The sequence below is a fragment of the Salvelinus namaycush genome, unplaced genomic scaffold, assembly GCF_016432855.1.
Source record: "Salvelinus namaycush isolate Seneca unplaced genomic scaffold, SaNama_1.0 Scaffold668, whole genome shotgun sequence".
Classification (NCBI taxonomy): Eukaryota; Metazoa; Chordata; class Actinopteri; order Salmoniformes; family Salmonidae; genus Salvelinus; species Salvelinus namaycush.
Genome location: NW_024061384.1, coordinates 2,404 through 17,232, shown reverse-complemented (window position 1 = coordinate 17,232; position 14,829 = coordinate 2,404). Strand labels below are relative to the sequence as shown.

The 14,829-nt window shown below is 46.9% G+C and overlaps 1 protein-coding gene across 1 annotated transcript; it reads right to left on the bottom strand.

Moving 5' to 3' along the window:
• Positions 1–369: 369 nt before the first annotated feature.
• LOC120042386 (protein Shroom2-like) lies at positions 370–6,090 on the bottom strand (the record flags this gene model as incomplete). The annotated part of the gene is made up of 2 exons (XM_038987224.1): positions 370–1,198; positions 5,782–6,090. Coding segments are annotated over 2 exons (582 nt in total), but the record flags the coding sequence as incomplete, so codon positions are not given.
• Between the last annotated feature and the right edge of the window lie 8,739 nt (positions 6,091–14,829).

The following is a 14,829-nucleotide window of genomic DNA, read 5'->3' as shown; positions in this document are numbered from 1 at the left end:
TTGCCAAGATAATCCATCCACCTGACAGGTGTGGCATATCAAGGAGCTGATTAAACAGCATGATCATTACGCATGTGCACCTTGTGCTGGGGACAAAAAGGCCACTCTAAATCTGCAGTTGTCGTCACACAACACAAGGCCACAGACGTCTCACGTTTTGAGGGAGCAATTGTTATGCTGACTGCAGGAATGTCCACCAGAGCTGTTGCCAGATAATTTAATGTTAATTTCTCTACTATGCTGCAGTGCGTCCAACCGGCCTCACAACCGCAGACCACGTATAACCAGTTTAGGACCTCCACATCCGGCTTTTTCACCTGCGGGATTGTCTGAGACCAGCCACCCAGACAGCAGATGAAACTGAAGAGTATTTCTGCCTGTAATAAAGCCCTTTTGTGGGGGAAAACTAATTATGATTGGCTAGGCCTGGCTCCCCAGTGGGTGGGCCTATGCCCTCCCATGCCCAACCTTGGCTGTGCCCATGCCCAGTCATGTGAAATCCATAGATTCTGATGTAATGAATTTATTTCAATTGACTGATTTCCTTATATGAATTGTAACTCAGTAAAATCATTGAAATTGTTTCATGTTGCGTTTATTTTAATTTGTTTATTTATTTAACCTTTATTTAACTTTTTTTGTGTATATATATGATCTGCCATGTGTTCTGGTAGGGCTCCATTAGACTCAGATCAGTGTTGAGATACAGCTAAACATTACAACCCCTCCAGTCTGGAGCTTTGCTGCCATCTAGTGGGGTACGGCTGCTCCTCTCTGCTAATCTCTGCTGCCCCTTAGTGGCCATGGGGTTCCACTGCAGTGAGGCCAGAGTGGTCAGGTCCATTATACACAGTTTGAGAAGTCATGTGCGTTTGGATCCCAGTGTCGCCCTCACAGGGCCATTCTCTGATCCAGGGGTCAGGGGTTACAGGCTCATCCTCTGCTCTAGCGGCAGGCTGTCCATTAGACACTTGAGCTGCTCCTCTCCCAGTTTAATCTTGTCCTCTAGTTTGCGCTGCTCAATAATGAGGGCAGACTTCATCTTGACAAAGTGTTGGTAGTCGGTCAGGCTCTCCTCTGGGAGGTAGGAGGCCAGGATGTTGTAGACCACTCTCTCCCGGCGGTCCAGGTTCTCCTTCAGCTCCTTGGCATCCTCATGCTGCTGGATCAACAGCTTCCTCTTGTCTGTCAGGGTTCTCTGTGGAAGGGAGGGTGGGCATAACATGTATCTGTTAATGAAGTAGAGCTGGGAGGGGAGATAACATGTATCTGTTAATGGAGTAGAGCTGGGAGGGGAGATAACATGTATCTGTTAATGGAGTAGAGCTGGGAGGGGAGATAACATGTATCTGTTAATGAAGTAGAGCTGGGAGGGGAGATAACATGTATCTGTTAATGAAGTAGAGCTGGGAGGGGAGATAACATGTATCTGTTAATGAAGTAGAGCTGGGAGGGGAGATAACATGTATCTGTTAATGAAGTAGAGCTGGGAGGGGAGATAACATGTATCTGTTAATGGAGTAGAGCTGGGAGGGGAGATAACATGTATCTGTTAATGGAGTAGAGCTGGGAGGGGAGATAACATGTATCTGTTAATGGAGTAGAGCTGGGAGGGGAGATAACATGTATCTGTTAATGGAGTAGAGCTGGGAGGGGAGATAACATGTATCTGTTAATGGAGTAGAGCTGGGAGGGGAGATAACATGTATCTGTTAATGGAGTAGAGCTGGGAGGGGAGATAACATGTATCTGTTAATGAAGTAGAGCTGGGAGGGGAGATAACATGTATCTGTTAATGGAGTAGAGCTGGGAGGGGAGATAACATGTATCTGTTAATGGAGTAGAGCTGGGAGGGGAGATAACATGTATCTGTTAATGGAGTAGAGCTGGGAGGGGAGATAACATGTATCTGTTAATGGAGTAGAGCTGGGAGGGGAGATAACATGTATCTGTTAATGGAGTAGAGCTGGGAGGGGAGATAACATGTATCTGTTAATGAAGTAGAGCTGGGAGGGGAGATAACATGTATATGTTAATGGAGTAGAGCTGGGAGGGGAGATAACATGTATCTGTTAATGAAGTAGAGCTGGGAGGGGAGATAACATGTATCTGTTAATGGAGTAGAGCTGGGAGGGGAGATAACATGTATCTGTTAATGGAGTAGAGCTGGGAGGGGAGATAACATGTATCTGTTAATGAAGTAGAGCTGGGAGGGGAGATAACATGTATCTGTTAATGGAGTAGAGCTGGGAGGGGAGATAACATGTATCTGTTAATGAAGTAGAGCTGGGAGGGGAGATAACATGTATCTGTTAATGGAGTAGAGCTGGGAGGGGAGATAACATGTATCTGTTAATGGAATAGAGCTGGGAGGGGAGATAACATGTATCTGTTAATGGAGTAGAGCTGGGAGGGGAGATAACATGTATCTGTTAATGGAGTAGAGCTGGGAGGGGAGATACCATGTATCTGTTAATGAAGTAGAGCTGGGAGGGGAGATAACATGTATCTGTTAATGGAGTAGAGCTGGGAGGGGAGATAACATGTATCTGTTAATGGAGTAGAGCTGGGAGGGGAGATAACATGTATCTGTTAATGGAGTAGAGCTGGGAGGGGAGATAACATGTATCTGTTAATGGAGTAGAGCTGGGAGGGGAGATAACATGTATCTGTTAATGGAGTAGAGCTGGGAGGGGAGATAACATGTATCTGTTAATGGAGTAGAGCTGGGAGGGGAGATAACATGTATCTGTTAATGGAGTAGAGCTGGGAGGGGAGATAACATGTATCTGTTAATGGAGTAGAGCTGGGAGGGGAGATAACATGTATCTGTTAATGGAGTAGAGCTGGGAGGGGAGATAACATGTATCTGTTAATGGAGTAGAGCTGGGAGGGGAGATAACATGTATCTGTTAATGGAGTAGAGCTGGGAGGGGAGATAACATGTATCTGTTAATGGAGTAGAGCTGGGAGGGGAGATAACATGTATCTGTTAATGGAGTAGAGCTGGGAGGGGAGATAACATGTATCTGTTAATGGAGTAGAGCTGGGAGGGGAGATAACATGTATCTGTTAATGGAGTAGAGCTGGGAGGGGAGATAACATGTATCTGTTAATGGAGTAGAGCTGGGAGGGGAGATAACATGTATCTGTTAATGGAGTAGAGCTGGGAGGGGAGATAACATGTATCTGTTAATGAAGTAGAGCTGGGAGGGGAGATAACATGTATCTGTTAATGGAGTAGAGCTGGGAGGGGAGATAACATGTATCTGTTAATGGAGTAGAGCTGGGAGGGGAGATAACATGTATCTGTTAATGAAGTAGAGCTGGGAGGGGAGATAACATGTATCTGTTAATGGAGTAGAGCTGGGAGGGGAGATAACATGTATCTGTTAATGGAGTAGAGCTGGGAGGGGAGATAACATGTATCTGTTAATGGAGTAGAGCTGGGAGGGGAGATAACATGTATCTGTTAATGGAGTAGAGCTGGGAGGGGAGATAACATGTATCTGTTAATGAAGTAGAGCTGGGAGGGGAGATAACATGTATCTGTTAATGGAGTAGAGCTGGGAGGGGAGATAACATGTATCTGTTAATGGAGTAGAGCTGGGAGGGGAGATAACATGTACACTATATATATACAAAAGTATATGGACACCCCTTCAAATGAGTGGATTCTGCTATTTCAGCCACACCCATTGCTGACAAGTGTATCAAATCGGGCACACAGCCATTCCTTCTCCATAGACAAACATTGGCAGTAGAATGGCCTTACTGAATGAAGAGCTCAGTGACTTTCAACGTGGCACCGTCACAGGATGACACCTTTCCAACAAGTCAGTTTTCAAATTTCTGCCCTGCTAGAGCTGCCCCGGTCAACTGTAAGTGCTGTTATTGTGAAGTGGAAACCCACCCTCTCCTAACCCACCCTCTCCTCCCCACTTCTAACCCACCCTCTCCTAACCCACCCTCTCCTCCCCACTTCTAACCCACCCTCTCCTCCCCACTTCTAACCCACCCTCTCCAACTCTAACCCACCCTCTCCCCTCCCCAGCTCTCCTCTCCTCCCCACTTCTAACCCACCCTCTCCTAACCCACCCTCTCCTCCCCACTTCTAACCCACCCTCTCCTAACCCACCCTCTCCTCCCCACTTCTAACCCACCCTCTCCAACTCTAACCCACCCTCTCCCCTCCCCAGCTCTCCTCTCCACTTCTAACCCACCCTCTCCTAACCCACTTCTAACCCACCCTCTCCTCCCCACTTCTAACCCACCCTCCCCTCCCCACTTCTAACCCACCCTCTCCTAACCCACCCTCCGCTCCCCACTTCTAACCCACCCTCTCCAACTCTAACCCACCCTCTCCAACTCTAACCCACCCTCTCCCCTCCCCAGCTCTCCTCTCCTCCCCACTTCTAACCCACCCTCTCCTAACCCACCCTCCGCTCCCCACTTCTAACCCACCCTCTCCACTTCTAACCCACCCTCTCCAACTCTAACCCACCCTCTCCCCTCCCCAGCTCTCCTCTCCTCCCCACTTCTAACCCACCCTCCGCTCCCCACTTCTAACCCACCCTCTCCAACTCTAACCCACCCTCTCCCCTCCCCAGCTCTCCTCTCCTCCCCACTTCTAACCCACCCTCTCCTAACCCACTTCTAACCCACCCTCTCCTAACCCACCCTCTCCTCCCCACTTCTAACCCACCCTCTCCTCCCCACTTCTAACCCACCCTCTCCTAACACACTTCTAACCCACCCTCTCCTAACCCACCCTCTCCTCCCCACTTCTAACCCACCCTCTCCTCCCCACTTCTAACCCACCCTCTCCTAACCCACCCTCTCCTCCCCACTTCTAACCCACCCTCTCCTAACCCACCCTCCCCTCCCCACTTCTAACCCACCCTCTCCTAACCCACCCTCCGCTCCCCACTTCTAACCCACCCTCTCCAACTCTAACCCACCCTCTCCCCTCCCCAGCTCTCCTCTCCTCCCCACTTCTAACCCACCCTCTCCTAACCCACCCTCTCCTCCCCACTTCTAACCCACCCTCCTCTCCCCACTTCTAACCCACCCTCTCCAACTCTAACCCACCCTCCCCTCCCCTCTCCTAACCCACCCTCTCCACTTCTAACCCACCCTCTCCAACTCTAACCCACCCTCTCCCCTCCCCAGCTCTCCTCTCCTCCCCACTTCTAACCCACCCTCTCCTAACCCACCCTCCCCTCCCCAGCTCTCCTCTCCTCCCCACTTCTAACCCACCCTCTCCTAACCCACCCTCTCCAACTCTAACCCACCCTCTCCCCTCCCCAGCTCTCCTCTCCTCCCCACTTCTAACCCACCCTCTCCTAACCCACCCTCTCCACTTCTAACCCACCCTCTCCAACTCTAACCCACCCTCTCCAACTCTAACCCACCCTCTCCACTTCTAACCCACCCTCTCCTAACCCACCCTCTCCAACTCTAACCCACCCTCTCCCCTCCCCAGCTCTCCTCTCCTCCCCACTTCTAACCCACCCTCTCCTAACCCACCCTCTCCACTTCTAACCCACCCTCTCCAACTCTAACCCACCCTCCCCACTTCTAACCCACCCTCTCCTAACCCACCCTCTCCACTTCTAACCCACCCTCTCCAACTCTAACCCACCCTCTCCCCTCCCCAGCTCTCCTCTCCTCCCAAATTACTCACCCTCCTCAACTCTAACTCATCATTTCCTCCCCCTCACCTCTCCCCTCCCCAACTCTAACCCACCCTCTCCTCTTCTCTCCCCAACTCTAACTCACCCTCTCCTCAGGTGATGTACCCTCCTCCAGGCTGTTGAGGGCGTTCTCCACTCTGGCCAGGCGTCCGGACAGGGACAGCAGCAGGCTGACCACCTTGTCCAGGTCTCCTATGAACATCCTGAACTTGTCCAGCTGGTTTGGCGTACAGACCTGCTGCACCGTGGCCTCCACCTCCTCTCCTAGGGCGTTGTTATCATGGACGTCCTCCTGGAGACTCTCTCTGGCCTCACGCAGCACCTGCAGCTTCCTGCTGAGAGAGTCCACCAGCTCCTGCTGCAGGACGAGAGGGAGAGGGTTAGAGGTCAGAGGTTAGGATGCAGCTTCCTGCTGAGAGAGTCCACCACCTCCTGCTGCAGGACGAGAGGGAGAGGGTTAGAGGTCAGAGGTTAGGATGCAGCTTCCTGCTGAGAGAGTCCACCAGCTCCTGCTGCAGGACGAGAGGGAGAGGGTTAGAGGTCAGAGGTCAGGATGCAGCTTCCTGCTGAGAGAGTCCACCAGCTCCTGCTGCAGGACGAGAGGGAGAGGGTTAGAGGTCAGAGGTCAGGATGCAGCTTCCTGCTGAGAGAGTCCACCAGCTCCTGCTGCAGGACGAGAGGGAGAGGGTTAGAGGTCAGAGGTTAGGATGCAGCTTCCTGCTGAGAGAGTCCACCAGCTCCTGCTGCAGGACGAGAGGGAGAGGGTTAGAGGTCAGAGGTTAGGATGCAGCTTCCTGCTGAGAGAGTCCACCAGCTCCTGCTGCAGGACGAGAGGGAGAGGGTTAGAGGTCAGAGGTTAGGATGCAGCTTCCTGCTGAGAGAGTCCACCAGCTCCTGCTGCAGGACGAGAGGGAGAGGGTTAGAGGTCAGAGGTTAGGATGCAGCTTCCTGCTGAGAGAGTCCACCAGCTCCTGCTGCAGGACGAGAGGGAGAGGGTTAGAGGTCAGGATGCAGCTTCCTGCTGAGAGTCCATGAGCTCCTAATGCAGGAGAGTGTTAAAAGTCAGAATCAGAGGATGGTTAGGGACAGTGGCAGTCAAGGGGGAAATGGTCTCTAATCTCATTCAGAACCACTACTCTTTTTTTTATTTGATTTAACCTTTATTTAAACAGGGAGTCACATTGAGATTAAACAAATATTTTACAAGATAGCCCTGTATACATTACAATATAAAGAATAATAAAACACACACGTGTATAAAACAATATAAACCCAAATAAAGTATTTAATAGAAGCAATCCCATTCAACTACATAGAGGTGCTCAACCAATAATACGACCTGCCTGTGGCACCAGCACATCTAACTGCAGTGAACTCTTGTTTTCATGACACTAGTTTGTGGAACAGACTGAAGGGATCTGTAGTGTTATCCATTCCTGAGAACGGGGTTGGTAACTTATGATTATTATCTTAATGAATGATGTTACACATGGAGGGAGGTTCTGTCATTGCTTTGTAAATAAATACAAGAGAAAGCAGCTCTCTTCTTACAGACAGACAGGTCCATCCCATATTTTATACAGACTACAATGATGAGTCCTAAAATGGTCCCCTGTGATACAACGTATTGCGGAATGGTAGACTGTGTTCAAGGGTTTCAAAACAGAGGTTGCTGAATGGTAGACTGTGTTCAAGGGTTTCAAAACAGAGGTTGCTGAATGGTAGACTGTGTTCAAGGGTTTCAAAACAGAGGTTGCTGAATGGTAGACTGTGTTCAAGGGTTTCAAAACAGAGGTTGCGGAATGGTAGACTGTGTTCAAGGGTTTTAAAACAGAGGTTGCTGAATGGTAGACTGTGTTCAAGGGTTTCAAAACAGAGGTTGCTGAATGGTAGACTGTGTTCAAGGGTTTTAAAACAGAGGTTGCTGAATGGTAGACTGTGTTCAAGGGTTTTAAAACAGAGGTTGCTGAATGGTAGACTGTGTTCAAGGGTTTCAAAACAGAGGTTGCTGAATGGTAAACTGTGTTCAAGGGTTTCAAAACAGAGGTTGCTGAATGGTAGACTGTGTTCAAGGGTTTTAAAACAGAGGTTGCTGAATGGTAGACTGTGTTCAAGGGTTTTAAAACAGAGGTTGCTGAATGGTAGACTGTGTTCAAGGGTTTTAAAACAGAGGTTGCTGAATGGTAGACTGTGTTCAAGGGTTTTAAAACAGAGGTTGCTGAATGGTAGACTGTGTTCAAGGGTTTTAAAACAGAGGTTGCTGAATGGTAGACTGTGTTCAAGGGTTTCAAAACAGAGGTTGCTGAATGGTAGACTGTGTTCAAGGGTTTCAAAACAGAGGTTGCTGAATGGTAGACTGTGTTCAAGGGTTTCAAAACAGAGGTTGCTGAATGGTAGACTGTGTTCAAGGGTTTCAAAACAGAGGTTGCTGAATGGTAGACTGTGTTCAAGGGTTTTAAAACAGAGGTTGCTGAATGGTAGACTGTGTTCAAGGGTTTTAAAACAGAGGTTGCTGAATGGTAAACTGTGTTCAAGGGTTTTAAAACAGAGGTTGCTGAATGGTAGACTGTGTTCAAGGGTTTTAAAACAGAGGTTGCTGAATGGTAGACTGTGTTCAAGGGTTTTAAAACAGAGGTTGCTGAATGGTAAACTGTGTTCAAGGGTTTTAAAACAGAGGTTGCTGAATGGTAAACTGTGTTCAAGGGTTTCAAAACAGAGGTTGCTGAATGGTAAACTGTGTTCAAGGGTTTTAAAACAGAGGTTGCTGAATGCATGTAAACAAGATCACCAAAATCCAACACAGGGAGAAGCGTTGTGTGAACAATCTTTCTCCTATTTTCAATAGTGAGTAGAGTTGCACATTTTGGGGAATATTCAGAGGTGGAAACTTTCCGTGGGAATTAACGGAAATATACGCAAATTAATATTAATACCATTTAAATGTAGATTTTTTTTGCATTGGATATATTTACCATATCATATGGAGACAGACACATAAACCTACCAATTGAACTTTAATTAAACGAGTTGACTCTTCACACGGGATGATTTCACTGAACCGGAAAAGGGAATATTGATTCCCAATGATCCATCGCATCGCCCAAAAACGTTTTCAACATGCATCTATAAAATGATAGTCTAGAAACTAAAGCTTTGGTTGTCGTCTTCTCCCTGGACCTCCTCAATGTCCACCTCTTGAACATCAGACTCCATGTCTTCTCCCTGGACCTCCTCAATGTCCACCTCTTGAACATCAGACTCCATGTCTTCTCCCTGGACCTCCTCAATGTCCACCTCTTGAACATCAGACTCCATGTCTTCTCCCTGGACCTCCTCAATGTCCACCTCTTGAACATCAGACTCCATGTCTTCTCCCTGGACCTCCTCAATGTCCACCTCTTGAACATCAGACTCCATGTCTTCTCCCTGGACCTCCTCAATGTCCATCTCCTGAACATCAGACTGACGCCTCATCTTCACTGTTTCTTTCCAACCTTGTTGAGGATGGCTAGTTGTCGGCTCAAATAGCCTCAAATTTGCCCGGATGACCACCAATTTTTCAACCCTTGTATTTGTCAGCCTGTTGCGTGCTTTGGTGTGTGTGTTCCCAAACAAGGACCAGTTGCGCTCTGAGGCAGCTGATGTTGGTGGGATTTGGAGGATGATGGAGGCAACAGGGGAAAGAGCCTCCGATCCACAAAGTCCCTTCCACCAGGTGGCTGATGAGATATGATGGCACGACTGCCATATTGCATCCCCATCCCAAAGCCCTTGCTTGGAAGTGTACCTCGCCAGACTGCCAAGAACCTTGCCCTCATCCAGACCAAGGTGGCGAGACACGGTAGTGATGACACCATAGGCCTTGTTGATCTCTGCAGCAGACAGGATGCTCTTGCCAGCATACTTGGGGTCCAACATGTACGCTGCGGCGTGTTTGGGCTTCAGGCAGAAGTCTTCACGCTTTTTGATGTATTTCAGAACTGCAGTTTCCTCTGCTTGGAGCAACAGTGAAGTGGGCAGGGCAGTACGGATTTCTTCTCTTACATCTGCAAGCAGAGTCTGAACATCAGACAGGATGGCATTGTCTCCCTCAATCCGTGCAATGGCTACTGCTATAGGTTTCAGGCTACTTGCCACTCTCTCCCAAAATACATCATCCAGGAGGATCCTCTTGATGGGGCTGTCCATATCGGCAGACTGTGATATGGCCATTTCTTGGAGAGACTCCTTCCCCTCCAGGAGACTGTCAAACATGATGACAACACCACCCCAAAGGGTGTTGCTGGGCAGCTTCAATGTGGTGCTCTTATTCTTCTCACACTGCTTGGTGAGGTAGATTGCTGCTATAACTTGATGACCCTTCACATGCCTAACCATTTCCTTGGCTCTCTTGTAGAGTGTATCCATTGTTTTCAGTGCCATGATGTCCTTGAGGAGCAGATTCAATGCATGAGCAGCACAGCCAATGGGTGTGATGTGAGGTTAGGACTCCTCCACTTTAGACCAAGCAGCCTTCATGTTCGCAGCATTGTCTGTCACCAGTGCAAATACCTTCTGTGGTCCAAGGTCATTGATGACTGCCTTCAGCTCATCTGCAATGTAGAGACCGGTGTGTCTGTTGTCCCTTGTGTCTGTGCTCTTGTAGAATACTGGTTGAGGGGTGGAGATGATGTAGTTAATTATTCCTTGCCAACGAACATTCGACCACCTATCAGAGATGATTGCAATGCAGTCTGCTTTCTCTATGATTTGCTTGACCTTCACTTGAACTCTGCATCCAGCAAATTAGTAGATAAAGCATGTCTGGTTGGAGGGATGTATGCTGGGAAAAGAACATTCAGAAATCTCTTCCAATACACATTGTCTGTGAGCATCAGAGGTGAACCAGTTGCATACACAGCTCGAGCAAGACATTCATCAGCATTTCTCTGACTACGTTCCTCCATTGAGTCAAATAACCTTCTGATTCTAGGAGGACCATGAGCTGTTGTTATCGATAAGGTGTCTGATTCATCATTTTCACCTCGAATAGAAGTAGAGGGACTTTTGTCAGAGGTTGCTTGTTGTGAGCGCTGAGGGAACTTTATGCACTTGGCCAGACGGTTCTGCATCTTTGTTACATTCTTCACATATGATTTGGCACAGTATTTGCAAATGTACACAGCTTTTCCTTCTACGTTAGCTGCAGTGAAATATCTCCATACATCAAATAGTGCCTGTGGCATTTTCCTGTAAAGATTATAGAAAAATTAGTAAAATAAATGAATAAATACAATTCCATGTACAGATAATGTAAGATAAATGTAGAATTGCCTTGTGTATCCCACAAAAAAGAATCACTGTTATAAGCTAACTTTTCTGATGAATTTCAGCAAAATTCCCCAAATTCCAGGGCTTAACTTCCCATGGAAACTTTCCCGGAAAGTGTCCAACCCTTTACAACCCTAATAGTGAGGTTTATTTTGATAGAAGAAGACATGATTGGATCTTAACTTCTTAGTCAGATTGTCTGTTATGAAGGAGGGTTATCATCAATCCAGACACCCAGGTACTGATATTGAGAAACAAGCTCAGTTTGGGCTCCATTTATAGGGCAGATATGCAGGTCCTCAGGGTCAACATTTCGTGACCTAGAGAACAGCATGAGCTTGGTTTTACTTATATTTACCACTAAAGATCTGTAAGTGATTTCTGAACTGAATCAAAGGCATGCTGAAGTCCATGAATGGCCTGCTGCACCGAGGGTCAGCCCTAACCCTGAGGTGGCACCGAGGGTCAGCCCTAACCCTGAGGTGGCACCGAGGGTCAGCCCTAACCCTGAGGTGGCACCGAGGGTCAGCCCTAACCCTGAGGTGGCACCGAGGGTCAGCCCTAACCCTGAGGTGGCACCGAGGGTCAGCCCTAACCCTGAGGTGGCACCGAGGGTCAGCCCTAACCCTGAGGTGGCACCGAGGGTCAGCCCTAACCCTGAGGTGGCACCGAGGGTCAGCCCTAACCCTGACCATTACCCTAACCCTGACCCTAACCCTAACACTGACCCTAACCCTGAGGTGGCACAGGAATACAAAACTGTGTCATCTGCATAGAGATGAATGTTACAAGTATTAACAGTGTTTCCTATGTCATTAATATACAAGGTGAACAATAATAAACCCAAAATCGAACCCTGAGGAACACCTTTTTGAATCTCAAGAAATTCTGATTTAACCCCATCTATCAAGATGGCCTGAGTTCTGTCGCTAAGATAAATCTGATTTAACCCCGTCTATCAAGATGGCCTGAGTTCTGTCACTAAGATAATTCTGATTTAACCCCATCTATCAAGATGGCCTGAGTTCTGTCACTCAGATAATTCAGATTCAACCCCATCTATCAAGATGGCCTGAGTTCTGTCACTAAGATAATTCTGATTTAACCCCATCTATCAAGATGGCCTGAGTTCTGTCACTAAGATAATTCTGATTTAACCCCATCTATCAAGATGGCCTGAGTTCTGTCACTAAGATAATTCTGATTCAACCCCATCTATCAAGATGGCCTGAGTTCTGTCACTAAGATAATTCTGTTTAACCCCATCTATCAAGATGGCCTGAGTTCTGTCACTAAGATAATTCTGATTTAACCCCATCTATCAACATGGCCTGAGTTCTGTCACTAAGATAATTCTGATTTAACCCCATCTATCCAGATGGCCTGAGTTCTGTCACTAAGATAATTCTGTTTAACCCCATCTATCAAGATGGCCTGAGTTCTGTCACTAAGATAATTCTGATTTAACCCCATCTATCAAGATGGCCTGAGTTCTGTCACTAAGATAATTCTGATTTAACCCCATCTATCAAGATGGCCTGAGTTCTGTCACTCAGATAATTCAGATTCAACCCCATCTATCAAGATGGCCTGAGTTCTGTCACTAAGATAATTCTGTTTAACCCCATCTATCAAGATGGCCTGAGTTCTGTCACTAAGATAATTCTGATTTAACCCCATCTATCAACATGGCCTGAGTTCTGTCGCTGAGATAATTCTGATTTAACCCCATCTATCAAGATGGCCTGAGTTCTGTCACTAAGATAATTCTGATTTAACCCCGTCTATCAAGATGGCCTGAGTTCTGTCACTAAGATAATTCTGATTTAACCCCATCTATCAAGATGGCCTGAGTTCTGTCACTAAGATAATTCTGATTTAACCCCATCTATCAAGATGGCCTGAGTTCTGTCACTAAGATAATTCTGATTTAACTCCATCTATCAAGATGGCCTGAGTTCTGTCACTAAGATAATTCTGATTTAACTCCATCTATCAAGATGGCCTGAGTTCTGTCACTAAGATAATTCTGATTTAACCCCATCTATCAAGATGGCCTGAGTTCTGTCACTAAGATAATTCTGATTTAACCCCATCTATCAAGATGGCCTGAGTTCTGTCACTAAGATAATTCTGATTTAACCCCGTCTATCAAGATGGCCTGAGTTCTGTCACTAAGATAAATTTGATTTAACCCCATCTATCAAGATGGCCTGAGTTCTGTCACTAAGATAATTCTGATTTAACTCCATCTATCAAGATGGCCTGAGTTCTGTCACTAAGATAATTCTGATTTAACTCCATCTATCAAGATGGCCTGAGTTCTGTCACTAAGATAATTCTGATTTAACTCCATCTATCCAGATGGCCTGAGTTCTGTCGCTAAGATAATTCTGAAACCATGAACAGGCTGTATATCCCAGGACGACTCTTGATAACTTCTTCAGTAAAACAGAATAATCAACAGTGTCGATCACCTTTGACAGGTCAATGAACAAGGCAGCAAAGCTATTTTTAGCATCCAAGGCCTTGGCAACCAGCGTGGTTGCTGTGGTAGTACTATGCCTAAACCCTGATTGGTGTATATTAAGAAAACAATTATCAGATAAAAAGGAACGAAGTTGTACATTAACCAAGGATTCAAGAATCATATACAGATGTTCATGCTTTTGGAATACTTCCTGATAACAATGTTAATATAAAATGTAGGCTACTGATCCAGTAATAAGGGGTGCTGCACACATCAGCAGACCAGGCTCCAGATGGTCAGCCCCTGGGGGTGTAATCACGTCTAATGTTAATATAAAATGTGGGCTACTGATCCAGTAATAAGGGGTGCTGCACACATAATCAGACCAGGCTCCAGATGGTCAGCCCCTGGGGGTGTAATCACGTCTAATGTTAATATAAAATGTGGGCTACTGATCCAGTAATAAGGGGTGCTGCACACATAATCAGACCAGGCTCCAGATGGTCAGCCCCTGGGGGTGTAATCACGTCTAATGTTAATATAAAATGTGGGCTACTGATCCAGTAATAAGGGGTGCTGCACACATAATCAGACCAGGCTCCAGATGATCAGCCCCTGGGGGTGTAATCACGTCTAATGTTAATATAAAATGTGGGCTACTGATCCAGTAATAAGGGGTGCTGCACACATAATCAGACCAGGCTCCAGATGGTCAGCCCCTGGGGGTGTAATCACGTCTAATGTTAATATAAAATGTGGGCTACTGATCCAGTAATAAGGGGTGCTGCACACATAATCAGACCAGGCTCCAGATGGTCAGCCCCTGGGGGTGTAATCACGTCTAATGTTAATATAAAATGTGGGCTACTGATCCAGTAATAAGGGGTGCTGCACACATAATCAGACCAGGCTCCAGATGGTCAGCCCCTGGGGGTGTAATCACGTCTAATGTTAATATAAAATGTGGGCTACTGATCCAGTAATAAGGGGTGCTGCACACATAATCAGACCAGGCTCCAGATGGTCAGCCCCTGGGGGTGTAATCACGTCTAATGTTAATATAAAATGTGGGCTACTGATCCAGTAATAAGGGGTGCTGCACACATAATCAGACCAGGCTCCAGATGGTCAGCCCCTGGGGGTGTAATCACGTCTAATGTTAATATTAAATGTAGGCTACTGATCCAGTAATAAGGGGTGCTGCACACATCAGCAGACCAGGCTCCAGATGGTCAGCCCCTGGGGGTGTAATCACGTCTAATGTTAATATAAAATGTGGGCTACTGATCCAGTAATAAGGGGTGCTGCACACATAATCAGACCAGGCTCCAGATGGTCAGCCCCTGGGGGTGT